The sequence below is a fragment of the Squalius cephalus genome (genome assembly GCF_949319135.1).
Source record: "Squalius cephalus genome assembly, chromosome: 16".
Lineage (NCBI taxonomy): Eukaryota > Metazoa > Chordata > Actinopteri > Cypriniformes > Leuciscidae > Squalius > Squalius cephalus.
Genome location: NC_137137.1, coordinates 15,384,847 through 15,397,996, shown reverse-complemented (window position 1 = coordinate 15,397,996; position 13,150 = coordinate 15,384,847). Strand labels below are relative to the sequence as shown.

Here is a 13,150-nt window from a genome sequence, read left to right as displayed (position 1 = left end):
TGTGGAGTGAAATCATTATTCAGTGTGACAGTAGCAGATTCATTACCAGCAGTTAAGATGACAGTGGTCAATGACCAAATGCATTAAACAGAAACACTGAGTGGGAGAGACCAGTCACAGACTTTTCTTCCTCCTTTATGCATTTCATTTCACTCACTTTTTTATTATATCAGAATAGAATAGAATATACTGGTACATGACTGGGCATCCTAGCTACTTTCTGTTCGTCATCCTTACTCTGTTAATAAAAATGTATATTATAGGTTTTTATTAATTTTTATATAAAAATGTTATGTAGTCTTCTTTATTATTATTATAAAATAAGTGGGTTACACTTTATTCAGTCTTTGTTACACTGTAATTATACATTTAAGTTCGGATTGATATTAAGTAACTACATGTACTTACTATATGGTTAGGATAAGGGTTTGGTTTGGTTTAGGGTTAGTTGCTTGTAATTATATATATTTATTACTACAATAGTAACTACATGTAACAATGACACTGTAAAATAAAGTGTTTCCAATAGGTGTTTACCAAATTTGACATGTATTTTTGTTTCACTCTAAATAATGGTTAGATATCACGAGACTAATACAGTTTATTCTATTGACAACTGTAGTTTTATGTTTTTCTTCAGGTTTTTACATATACTGTAACTACTCTCAATGTTAACTTTGTTTAAAAAAAATAAATGTGTCTTTATACATTAACTTATATAGCTTCATTTATATTTTAGGAAGGAAGTCCCTAGCAAAGGGTTTATCGTATTTAGGGTTCTGTGATACAATTTAATCAACTCTGTTATAAACATCAAGCATGGCTTGTGCCAGTCTTCTTTAAAACACTTTTTTCAACACTATTTTAAGAGGTGCTATACATAGTTTTATTTAGTTTCTATTTTACTTGCATACAGTAAGAACCTGCAAACTGTAAAAGAGAGAGCTTTGGCGGAAATGAATAAAGTCTTGAAATGTATTCATTATGCTGTCTTTCCATGTCATGAGCCTAATCTGTCAGACGCCTGCTCTTAACTACTCCATGTGTTTGAGTGACAAATCACCCTCTGAAACCTTTACGAATCAAGAGTGTGGATCAGCTAGACTCAGAGACACTAAAACCCAGACGTGAAACGATTACAGCTGAAAAGAGCACAGGCGAGAGCAAAATTACACGTTTACAGCACACACACACACACACACACACACACACACACACACACACACACACACACACACACACACACACACACACACACACACACACACACACACACACACACACACACACACAGAAGCGGTCTCAGGGGGAAATGTGAGTGTCTGTATGAAAGAGGGACAATACTGCAAATGTCATATTTAAGATGATCACACAGCTGCGTAACTTTAGCACGGTCATTTGCACACAGCAGCACAAAAAAACCATCATCATCATCATTCATTTGTTCTTTCTCTATGCAGTTTTAATGAGCTTTTTATGACAATGAACACACAGATTCTCTCCTTACAAACATTATGGGTTAATGAATACTCTCATATATGATTTCCAAGAGCCTCGATATATCAGCTTATGGGAATTTCAGCAGGAAACAATGATCATTCCCCATGCTGAGAAGAAGGATGGCAATTTGTACACCTGTCATAAGCACTCTATATACAGCATACAATCAGGGTCGGCACTACAGGAGGGCGTCCAGAGGCATTGCTCCCTCTGCCATACCAGCCAAAATGTCATATTTGACCAAACTATTATATCTTTCTCATGCGTTTACTCTGTTTAATAGCCACAATGTGCGACGACTATAAAATGAATACAGCAGTAAATTATTTGTGAAAATATTTGCTTTGAGCAATGGCAAATCCTGGCATATGCTATGGTGTTCTGAAATGAGGACGCAGAGTTTTTTTAAATGTATATTTCTCAATATTTCCCATTATTTCTTTTACATTTATTCCAAAATAATAACTATAAGACCACAGTAACATTTAATATTTCTTGTGAACTGATGTTCAGGTGTTCTTTTTAATAGTAAACTTATTTTCAGGTCATCAGTCATTACAGCTTGGTAAACACTGCAGTTGTCATGATGGTCACAGACACAGAGATTCAGATTGTTCATTCAGATTTGCGGTTTGTAATCGATTTGCGAATCAGAACACGCACGAAAACGAGGGGCGGGATTTATTGTGTGAACAGCAGCCAATAGCGCGATGGAGACACTGCTTCCACTCAATGATCATTCAGCGTTCTCTGGGGTGACGTGGGCTGCGCATACACATCTTTCAGATAAATATTCGGGGCAGTTTGACAGGACTGAAAATGAATTGTAACCTAGTGGGTATCTTCTCTGCAGCAACTCTCTGGGCTTTACTTCGCTGCCCCCTCACTTTGGCTGTTATGTGTCTGCACCATAGAAATAGGATAAGTGCTTGTGAAAAAAAAAGCACCTCTTTACCTGCTAGAAGCCAAAAATGGAATAGAGATTATAAAAGCGGCATATAGTACAGGTCAAGGTTATCACAAAATTGTGACAAAAGGGAATTGAACTTGAAACCTTTATCACTCTGTAGCAACATTCACACCACTGTATCAGCCGTGTGACTTCATTGGTAATCCTTTGTTTTTATAGCTTAATTTAAGATGCAACATTTGTCTTAATTTCTTATTCCTTATTTGTTTTATTAATCTTATTCATATTTAGCCATCAAGACAGAAATGTGTAATTCGAGCACATGCACAAATAAAATAAATAAAAATAATAAAATAGGGAAGAAGAATATATGTATATGTAATTTATTTTTAATTAATTTGTAATTTATTTTGTATGATTGTTATTTATGGTATAGTACATATTTGTCCATACAGTGAAAGTCAGTCAGGAGTTATTTAAACTCCAAAGTTCAGCTTCAAAATATCTCCTTCCACAGAAGAAATAAAGTCATAGGTGTTTGAAATTACAAGAGGTTGAGATAATGATGAAATAATAAAAATTTTTGGGTGAACTTTGGTGAATTTAAGTGCCAACTCTGCATACAATTTATATATATAACTTATAGCTTCACAGCACTGACCTCAAGAGTTGATTATCAGAGTAAATAGCCTACTCACTTTTTGGAGCGGCATTTTCTGAAGTTTCAAAGGTCAGACGTTCTTTCCTCCCATGACCTTTCATTAAAGTGGAGAGCTTGACCTAACACCTGTAATATTTCCTCATACCTTCTGTCGACAGCTTTAAACCAGCAGACAAACACAAACAAAGGTTCGGCAAATCAGTATAAAACCCTCCGAAATCCAGACATCGATGAACAGTGACCACTAGATGAACTAAAATCGGTACAGGGTTGAAAGCTTGTTGAAATAACTGTACGGGTAATGGATTTAATGCTCTTTCTACTGGGCACAGAGTAACAATACCTTCCTTCATTGATGCTCCCATTAAATGTCATCAGATCTGATCGCTAATGGTGGAAATGTGTGTTTATGGAGGGCTGATGGGATGAAACGGCAGCAATTTGACCATCACAGAAACTCTAAACCGAGCTCTTGGAACACAGAGCCCGTCGAATGAAGAGAGTTAAAAGCACAAACAAACAAATGCATTTTACCTCTCTTTTTACTCAGTATTTAGAGATGGATATGTGGATATGGATGTAGCATAGACAGGTTAAAAGTTCACTGGGTGGCAGGGAAAATAGAGAGAAAGACAGAAATGATTGGAGTGAATACTTGAATTTATACTTTTGTTATTTGCTTTAAAGGATTATTTCTCCCAAAAATGAAACTTCTGTCCTTGCTGAATTATGAAGAATTGTACAGATTGATTTGTCCCCCCATGCAGTGAATGGGCTCTGGAACCCTGGAGCTTCAACAAGGAAAACAACATGAAAGTATCACAAAATTGGTCTTCTGAAGACATGCTGTACGATTCATGCCATTCTGTTCAGTACCATATCTCGTAGAAGTGGTGACCTGCTTCTTCATTAACCCTAGAGTGCATAAATGGGGTCAAACTGACCTGTTCATGCGGTGATATTTTTAAACATTTTATCAATGAAAACATTTATTTGATATTCCATGAATTCTTCAAAAAACTTGTTTCAGAACTTCATCAATGTCATTTTCATATTCCTTGCTCATAGGATGGGGAATAATTATTTTGTATCACTACCCACATAATGCATAAAGAGAGTCAAATTGGCCTGTATTTATTTCCTAGTGAATTTTGATTCAACACAGTATTTTGGTTTGGGATACATTTTTGTCAGTAATAATATTTATTTTCTTAAAACTGTATGGCGCACTTAAAAATCTTTTTTCACTGTGAGACAAGAATTTGCCTCAGAAACCAACCCTGCATGTCTGAATACGCATATCTTCCTACTAGGTGAAAAGTAGTACAGTATGTGAAATGAGTATGTCTAAATTCACAGTATACATAAAACAGTTGGCAAAAAAGATATCCGGATGACCTAATACTTCTGCCATGACTCTAAAGTTCACATCCAATGGATACTTTACTCTTTTCATAGACCATGGGAGAGGAGTCGTGAATGGCAGGGAAATGTATAGCTCTCATGATAATGCCAACATGGCAGTGGATGAAGTACATTCAGACTGCATTCATACTACACACATTCATACTTTTGTAGTTCTTCATCAAATGTAGAACCTACTCACACAGAAGGTCTATATGCAATTTCAGAAGCAGATGAGTAGAGAAAGGCTAGTGAATGCCCAAAAAAGGAAGAGGAGCAAACTTACAGTAAATCCATTTCCTATACAGTTCACAAAATAATGTGAAATGTTCTGTCTCTGAGAAATGTTCTGTTAGAAATTTGTGGAGTGAAGGTTCAGACTTGGAATATACTAAATCTAAATTAGTTTGTTAAGAAAAAGTACAACTGCATTTTAAAAAGAATAAATGCCATCTTTTGTAATGCATACAGTATACAAGGAAAGTGGACAAATAAACACGTTTCATATATTAAAACATTTGTGTATCATCAGTTATTTTAATTATTTCATTAATAGGACACCTTTATAAAAAAGAGAAAACACTATTTTGTACTACCGTTAAATTTAAAATAAAAATGTCATGTTTTCACCTTTTAAAATACAGAGGTGGGCTATAATTCCATTTCAACACACACTCACCATATGATATCTACTTCAGTCCATGATGTTGAGAACTTCAAATCTCCATGTACAGCAAAGCAGATCAAGTGCATTAGCAACACAAAAGTCTCCTTGGTGCGACTGGAAGTCGATTTTTACCGATTTTTGTACTGTGTTGCTCCTACACAACCCCTGACAGCAAACGTCATGAGAAAAACTGCTATTCTGAACTCAGTGACCCCCCCCCACCCCCCACACACACACACACACACACACACACACACACACACACACACACACACAGAGACATATGTTGCCTTACCGATACAAAACGCTTCGTTTTGACACCCTGCAGCTGTGGGTGATTATCATCATTCACCCTTGCTAATGGATTCAACCTCATTTCTCTTTCTGTCCCTTATCCTCTTCTCGCTCATCCTTTGTTCCCTTTTATCAATGCTTCTGATCAGTATCGACAAAGCATGTTCACCAACAGAGCAATAGAAGCAGCGTTGAAGCTAGAGAGAGTGAGACATGTGTTGGGGCCGAATGGCTAGTCTGGATCTATTCAGCGCTTGCAACAGGGGCGGGAATTTTGAGTGTCATGTTAATTAATGCTTGTGGTAACAATTGAAAGCCCTCATTAGCAGGGTGATTTTCTTCACAGCAACATTAGCGTGCAGAATACATAGGTCCGTAACATAGGGAGCATACTGTATCTTAACCAATAAAACTACTACTGCGGGGCTAGAGGCTAATAAGGCAGCAGTATTCAGAATTATATATAGAGAGAAAATGAATGAATATGATATTTCAGGTACATCTCTTGCAAACCACTGTGTTCTAAAGCACACTATAGAGATTTGTGTTTTTCTTTAAAGGTCATTTAGAATATGCTACTCCACCTAAAGGTCAACACCACATATTACCGCAAATAAATAAATAAATCAATAGAAAAAACATTCATTCTCTTCCCACCTCCCTTCGGTAAATCTGCAATCCTTCTACAGCCTCCTGTTTTTACAGCAGAAACACAAGTGTAAAAGCTCAAAGTATTTTCAAAACAGACTCTTCCCTCATATGGTCAAAATCTCTCTCTCTCTAACAGCTTTAAAATGCAGATAAAACCCTGCCTGGATCTGGCGTGGTTGTTCGAGTACTGTGTTCAGGGCCAGATTAACAAATGGACCATGATGCAACTGAATCATCGCTTGGACAATTTATGCAACACAAAATCTGATGTTTCGCTGCAGAACACACAACAGAGGGTTTGCAATTATTTGGTCTCATTCACTCATATGCCAAAGGTTAATCCCATAGGACAGAAAAATCACAAAAGAGATGGCATTAATATCTCAGTTTTTTTTCTCCTAGATAGCAATAAGATTAGATGAAGAGCATTTGGAGATTTGAAAATCTCCTGCTTTTCAGATTTTTTATTTTCTGAGAAACGTGTGCCTCCTCTAGAGTTTCAGAAGAAAGCTTTTATTTATCCTAAGGAATTTTAGGAATGCATGATATATCTATACCATATTGGTTATTGGTCAATATTAGAAATGTATTTTATTTTATTAATTTATATCTGCTTATTGGATATTTAATTGTGATGTTAATTTCCCCTATTTTAACATTTACATTACATTTATGTGATGACAGCAAATTTAATCTTTAAAACTCTAATAATTTAATAATAAGACTGTTAAATGTAATCTTTAGATGTTTATTATTTTAAATTTAGCCTAAATCCACGTTTATGATTTATTTATTTATTCAGACAAAATATATTAGCATATCAGCCATAACATGTTAATAATTACCAGACTAATGATATCAGCCAGAGTTTTAGTGTCAATGCATCTCTATGAAGTTTAGGAGAAACATCAAAGACAAAGTTGATATTTAGATAAAACACAACCTGAAGTCTCCTAAACTAAGAAAGAGCAATATCCAAGCAATATACTTTTTTTCTTTTCTTCCACTCTCTCTTTCCTTTTGCACTCTTTTGCTTTATTTTCAATTCTTAGACTAGCTGTCTTGCCAAGACAAAACACAGAGCCATGAAATTCAACAGTAGAGCAGCTAAATTAAATGTTACTGGTGTAAACAATACAGGGGAGGAGGAAAACACTTCAGACATATGACAAGGCACAGAAGAACAGTTAACCATTCACACACTTGTTATCTACATGCTGAGTATCACACATGTGTTCGTAGGGCAGTGGGTCTGTGTTTTACATGTTAACTTGATGTCTCAGTCTTACCAGAGAAGCTGAACTGCAGTGCTGAGTTTCACTCTGGTGGAACGAGGTGGAGACCCCATTAATATGGGGAACGGAGGCCAGCTAGTAAGAGCTGTTCGAGGAAACCTCCCTCGCTTTAGCCTCCTTGTTAGAGCGTCCGCCTCGCATGCCGGAGACCCGGGCTTGAGGCCCGCACAGAGCGGGGAGAGTAGGATCTGAGGGGTTACTTTGGTGCCGTGACCCAGATGGGAGTGAGGTTTAGGGAGGATGAGTGTAACGGAGGCAAGCTAGTAAGACTCCCCTAATCTCAAGAGGCACTCTAGCGACTGACGCCAGAGGCTGCGCTCTTTAGCCTCCTTGTTAGAGTGCCCGCCTTTCACGCCGGAGAGCCTGGTTCGAGGCCCGCACAGAGCGGGGCGAGTAGGACCTAAGGGGTTACAACTTCAGTGTGAACGAATCAATGAATAAAAGAAGCACCAGGCGTGTAAAACACACCACTGCATTGGTCAAGAGCACAGATAAGAAGCCTTAGAATCAACAGGTGTGTTGTGATTTGATACAAACCTGAACCTACTGACACAATCAACTGTAGAAAAACTGGGATGTAAAAATTATCCCTTACACCTGGTTTGAACTGAATGGGAAACACTCCCAGACACATGCAGTGAGAACACATGACGTCAACGGGGTTGGAAATGACTTTGTGGTTTACATTGTTCAGCACATGTACCTGAGAACATTAGTCACAGTGACACACACTTCTACCATGTGATTTATTGATGAGAAGAGTCTCTCTCGCTCTCATCTCGGGTCAAGTCTCAGATGCGGGTGGAGACTGGATCTCTGGTGCGAATGTAGTAATGAGTAAAGAGCTGCACTACTCTGAAATCCATGTAAAACTAGCCAACACATTAAGACAACAATATGGATGATATATAAGGTTATAGTTTAACACAATGCCCACAATGACCTGTTAAGAGATTCGGTCATTCTCATATACACAGATTACTCTCAAAGGAAAGCGTAAATAAGTAAGTATGTTTCTAACTCTTTGTAATTCTACCTCAGAAAAAGTCACCAGAACACCGACACAACTGTATTCATCAAGGACCAAACCATTTGGCAATGTAACATTCATGAGTTACTGTTCAGAATAAATGAAGTCCTTAATCTTCTTGTTTTGAGGTCACAGGGCACAAGGGCAGTGGCCTCAGCCAATGATCAGCCATCTAAACAGGAAGTCAAAGACGGTTTTGACTTCAGCTCTAGTTTCAAAGTCAGAGTGACACAACAGCTTCAGCTGTAGCAGCCGATATATAGCCGATTACTCAACTATACACCATGTAATCACTCAAACTAATTGCCTAAATTAATCCTACACATACTCTTAAAACCATTGTGTCAAACGTCTACATGTTTCAGTCATGAACACATATAAATGGCCTGTGATTTATGAGGGGCAGCGTTGAAGTGAATGGGGCTATACAGCTCTGCAGCTGCTGTCTGTTGTTAGAGTGTTGGAGAAACGCTGAAGGATGTTCCTCTGCTTGCTTCACACAGGCTTAAATATTAATTGGTGCATAATAGGGATGAATAAAGTCTAGCCCGGGGCAGTGAGTTAAATCCAAACCTACCGCTGCTTTGGGCAGGCATGACTGCAGTCAGCAACCATGGTCATTAGGGTTAGATGCTAATAGCAGTTAACTCAGAAAAGAAGGAAAATACACAAGCTGCAGGGAAACGTCTTCTCTTTTGATGAGGTGTAATGTTATATTGTAAACAGTTGTGTTCATTTAAGTTGCTAGTTGGTTTATAATACCTTGTACATAAGCCTACTTAAAGGGATAGTTCACCCAAAAAGTTGTCATTTACTAACGCTCATGTTGTTCCAAACCTGCATGACTTTATTCTGCGGAACACAAAAGAAGATTTTGTGAAGAACTGTCATACAGATTTGGATTTTTATTTTCTTCTGTCAGAAAGATATTTGCACCTTTCTACTCCTAAAAGGTGCATATTACAGTAGTTATATGTACCTTAAAGGTACTACTATGAACTCCTATGATTTAGGGGTAAATAAAGTACAATATTGTAACATTAAGGGCACCTCACCTCCCGTACCCCTATAGGTACAGTTTCTAATTTTTTTCTTTGAGAGCGTTGGGTGAACTATCCCTTTAATCTGAAATGTATTAGGGGTGTGACTTGATGTGCGTCCAGGGTTAAAAAGTGTAAAAATATACAGAGAGAAAGTCATTCCGAGACAACATGACTCACCCCAGCGTTGTCATGGTTACTATAGTGTACCAGAAGGAGGCCGGGATGCTGGTGAACTTGCTGGACGAGGAGCCTTTCTCAGCGTAGAACATGACTGTAGCAAAGATGATGATGGCCATGGTGAGGGAGAAGAGGAGGAAGCCAAGCTCAGACGCACAGCTCTTCAGAGTGTAGCCAAGGATTCGGAGACCCTGGGAGTGGCGGGAGAATTTAAAGATCCGGAAGACGCGGAACACCCGTAGCGTGACGAAGGCTCCGCTCACGTCCTCGTTGTTGGTCATGACAAGCCCAATGTAATATGGTAAGATAGCTACTACATCGATAATGCTCATCACGCTTCTCATGAAGCGGTACCTGCTGGGTGCTGCAAACAGTCGCATCAGATACTCCACCGTGAAGATCATTACGCAAGCCGTGTCCATGCAGAAAAACGCTTCTGTGTAGCGCTCCCCGCAAGGGATGTCTCTCTGATTCGGCGTGGAACCACAAGGAACCGTCTCAACCACGTTGGTGATGACGGATATGGCGATGAAGAATCCGGTTACATAGTAGAAAACCAGTGCCATGGTGCTAGTGTGCGGGTTCTCGAAAGCCCTCCACATGGTCTCGCGGAAAGTCATGTTGGGGGGTTTATTGTCTTTGTTGTCCTCAAGGTCATCCATAAGACGTTCCGTGTTCTCCCTCTTGCGATCCTTATACTCTTCATAGCAGCAGTCGCTGATGATCTCGGGAATGATTCCAAAGAACGCCAGCTCCTCATCGTAGGCAGAGATGCACTCATAGCGTGGGTAGTGCAGCTTCCCTGTGCGGTAGAAGTTAAGAATACTTCTGAACGAATCCGGATCTCGGTCAAAGAAATACTCCCTAGTCTCCTCATTGAAGAAGAACTCTTTTTCAGAGCTCCCTAGGAGCGTATCAGGGTAACGGTCTAGCGTGTTCCGCCAGGTCTGGAAGCGTCGGCCGCTGACATTGAGGATGATAAGCTCATCCTGTCGCTTGTTCTTATTGGTCGGTGCGACAGGCATGGGCAGGTTGGCCACGGGCATCCATCCTATGGCCGCCGCCCGAGCGAAGGGGAGCCAGGCTGCCACTCCAGCAGCCATGGGGACTCCGGCTGGGGTCGAGGGGACCAGATCAAACACCTTCACAACCAGCTTGACATTAGATTAGACCCCATCTACATAGAGAGAGGCAGGGAGATGGGAATATAGAAAAGAGTGAGAGATTGGCAAATGTGGGAGGACAGGAAGAGGAGAATTCCAGTGGGAAAGAGTGAGACAGATGTGAAATGGGAGTGAAAATATGGCAAGAGCGGACAGCATGCCAGCAGAATTGAGCAGCAGAGGTAAAAGGGAAGCAATCAAGTAGAGTACAGTAAAAAGAAGTACGTAAAAAATGAGAAATGAAACACAAGGAAAGATAGGGAAGACAGTTGCAATGGAAAAGAAGGAAAAAAAAACACAAATAGGCAAAAACAGTAGACTGTATTAGACCTCAAACCTTAAGCCTATTAGTTAGTTTTGTTACAAAGAAACAAAATAGTTGTCTATTTTTTACCAGGCATTATTTATAGGCCATGCTTTGCACAAATGTATTCTTACTATACCAATGCATTTATATTATAGTTGAAGAAAATTACTAACATGTTTTACAAGATTGCTTTTACAGTGGCAGCAAATATTATACAGCACATACATCATGATAACTCGTAAAGAAAGCTGATTGCAAAACTATTCATTCTCAGCTCATGTAAGACAGACTCCAAAGGGTAAGGCACGATTTCTGCTCGAGACACAGAACCCTTCAGCACAGCAGTTTGAAACAGATGCGAACCTGTTGAGCTTAATGCAAAATAATAAAACGCCACGAAATATTGGACGCTAAACACGGATAGTGCTGTAGTTCTTACTTTACGAGCATCAAGATGTGCACTGTTAACACTTCAACCGCGGTTATCCACAGCTGCGCCCAAATAAAAATGGTTAAATATGAACCAGACTGATGAATCTCATTGAAAAATAATAAAACAAATACAAATAATGAAAAAAAAATGTCTAGTCCAAAACATAGCAAACTAATTTTCAACAGTTGAGTTTTTTGTTACTTACCCACGAAAAATCTTTCAACTTTTCATTCATTCAGCTACATTTATGACATTTCCTCCTGACATCACTTAGAAAGTGTTCGCCGAAAATATCCGCACATTAATGAGGAAAAACACAAAACAAGAACCCAACTGAAAGAACAAAATAATAAATGAATAACCAGCGTGTTTGGGGTCGGAAAAAGGATAGTTTAGTTTTTATTTGCGTCCCTCTGTCACATCCTACGCTGTTTTATGATCCATTTGCTCGGACGGACAGAAATGCCGCACCGACCGCTCGCGCGCACGAAGTGACTCCCGCAGGATGCTCGGCTGATGGATAGAGGTGGTAGTCTTTTCCCAACCTCGCTCTCTCTCTCGTTTTCTTTCTCTCTCTCTCCTCTACATAAACCAGCACACTCCCTTTCTCCCTCCCCAAGGTCTCTCCGCTGCCAGGTCTCGCGCTCTCTAGTTTGGCTCTGCGCGCGCGATCGGTGTTCGTGGAGCAGAGAGAGCGCGAGACGCACAGAGGCAGTATATGCTTGCTTTCGCGCCAGTCACACTGTTTGACAGCGCGGTGATTTCACCTTACTTTATAGTGGGCTCATCCTGCTTGCCGCAGCTTTGTTACCTGAACCGATATAGAAATGGGGACATGGTAATTGATTTGCAAAGTCATTCGCGAGCGCAGTAACCATAGGCTACACAATATGACATTCAAAACGTCCTGTGCGAACTCTCAGTCTCACATTGATTCGTAAAGATAATTTTAAGTAAGTATTATAAGCTACAAAAAGTAGCTTATTCACGGAAATGTGTGTATCATAAGTTAAACAGCACCAGGATTAAAAAAAAAGTATTTTGTTTTTTCATAGATCATATAGACCTACTACTTGTCTGTTTTAATAGTTTGTGTGATGCAAGACACCTATGCAACAAATTCCTAAAATTAAATTTTACTGGTCCTCACTAGTTAAAAAGGCTATTAAAGCAGCCAAAACATCTTTTTAATTAAATCTAGAGTTTTGCACGTTTCTGTTTTGGGTAGGTTTAGGGGTAGATAGGCCTTAGAACAAAATATCCTAAATCTGATATAAAATCAATGGAAGTCCATGCAATGTCCTCACTAATATATAGAGAAACAAACGTGTGTGTGTGTATGTTTATATTACATTGTGTCCCCACAAGGATAGTAAAACCTGAGATCACCTACATGGGGACCAGCCAGCGGTCCCCACGAAGGAAATGGGTTAATAAACATACTAAATTATATATTTTTGAAAATGTAAAAATGCAGAAAGTTTTGTGTGATGATGGGTAGGTTTAGGGGTAAGGTTAGTGTAAGGGTACAGAATATACAGTTTGTGCAGTATAAAAACCATTACGTCTATGGAGAGTCCCCACAAAGATAGAGAACCAGACAGGTGTGTGTGTG

The 13,150-nt window shown here is 39.2% G+C and overlaps 1 protein-coding gene across 3 annotated transcripts in view; it reads right to left on the bottom strand.

The window, feature by feature from the left end:
- The window catches only part of kcnd3 (potassium voltage-gated channel, Shal-related subfamily, member 3), a 109,935-nt gene extending 97,845 nt beyond the window's left edge, over positions 1-12,090 (bottom strand). For all 3 annotated transcript variants that reach the window (XM_079897593.1, XM_079897594.1, XM_079897595.1), the window contains exons 1-2: positions 11,741-12,090; positions 9,633-10,809 (exon numbers count right to left, since the gene is read on the bottom strand). In XM_079897593.1, coding sequence (XP_079753719.1) covers positions 9,633-10,735 — 1,103 coding nt within the window. In that variant the 5' untranslated portion in view covers positions 10,736-10,809; positions 11,741-12,090. The remainder of the gene's footprint in view (positions 1-9,632; positions 10,810-11,740) is intronic.
- Between the last annotated feature and the right edge of the window lie 1,060 nt (positions 12,091-13,150).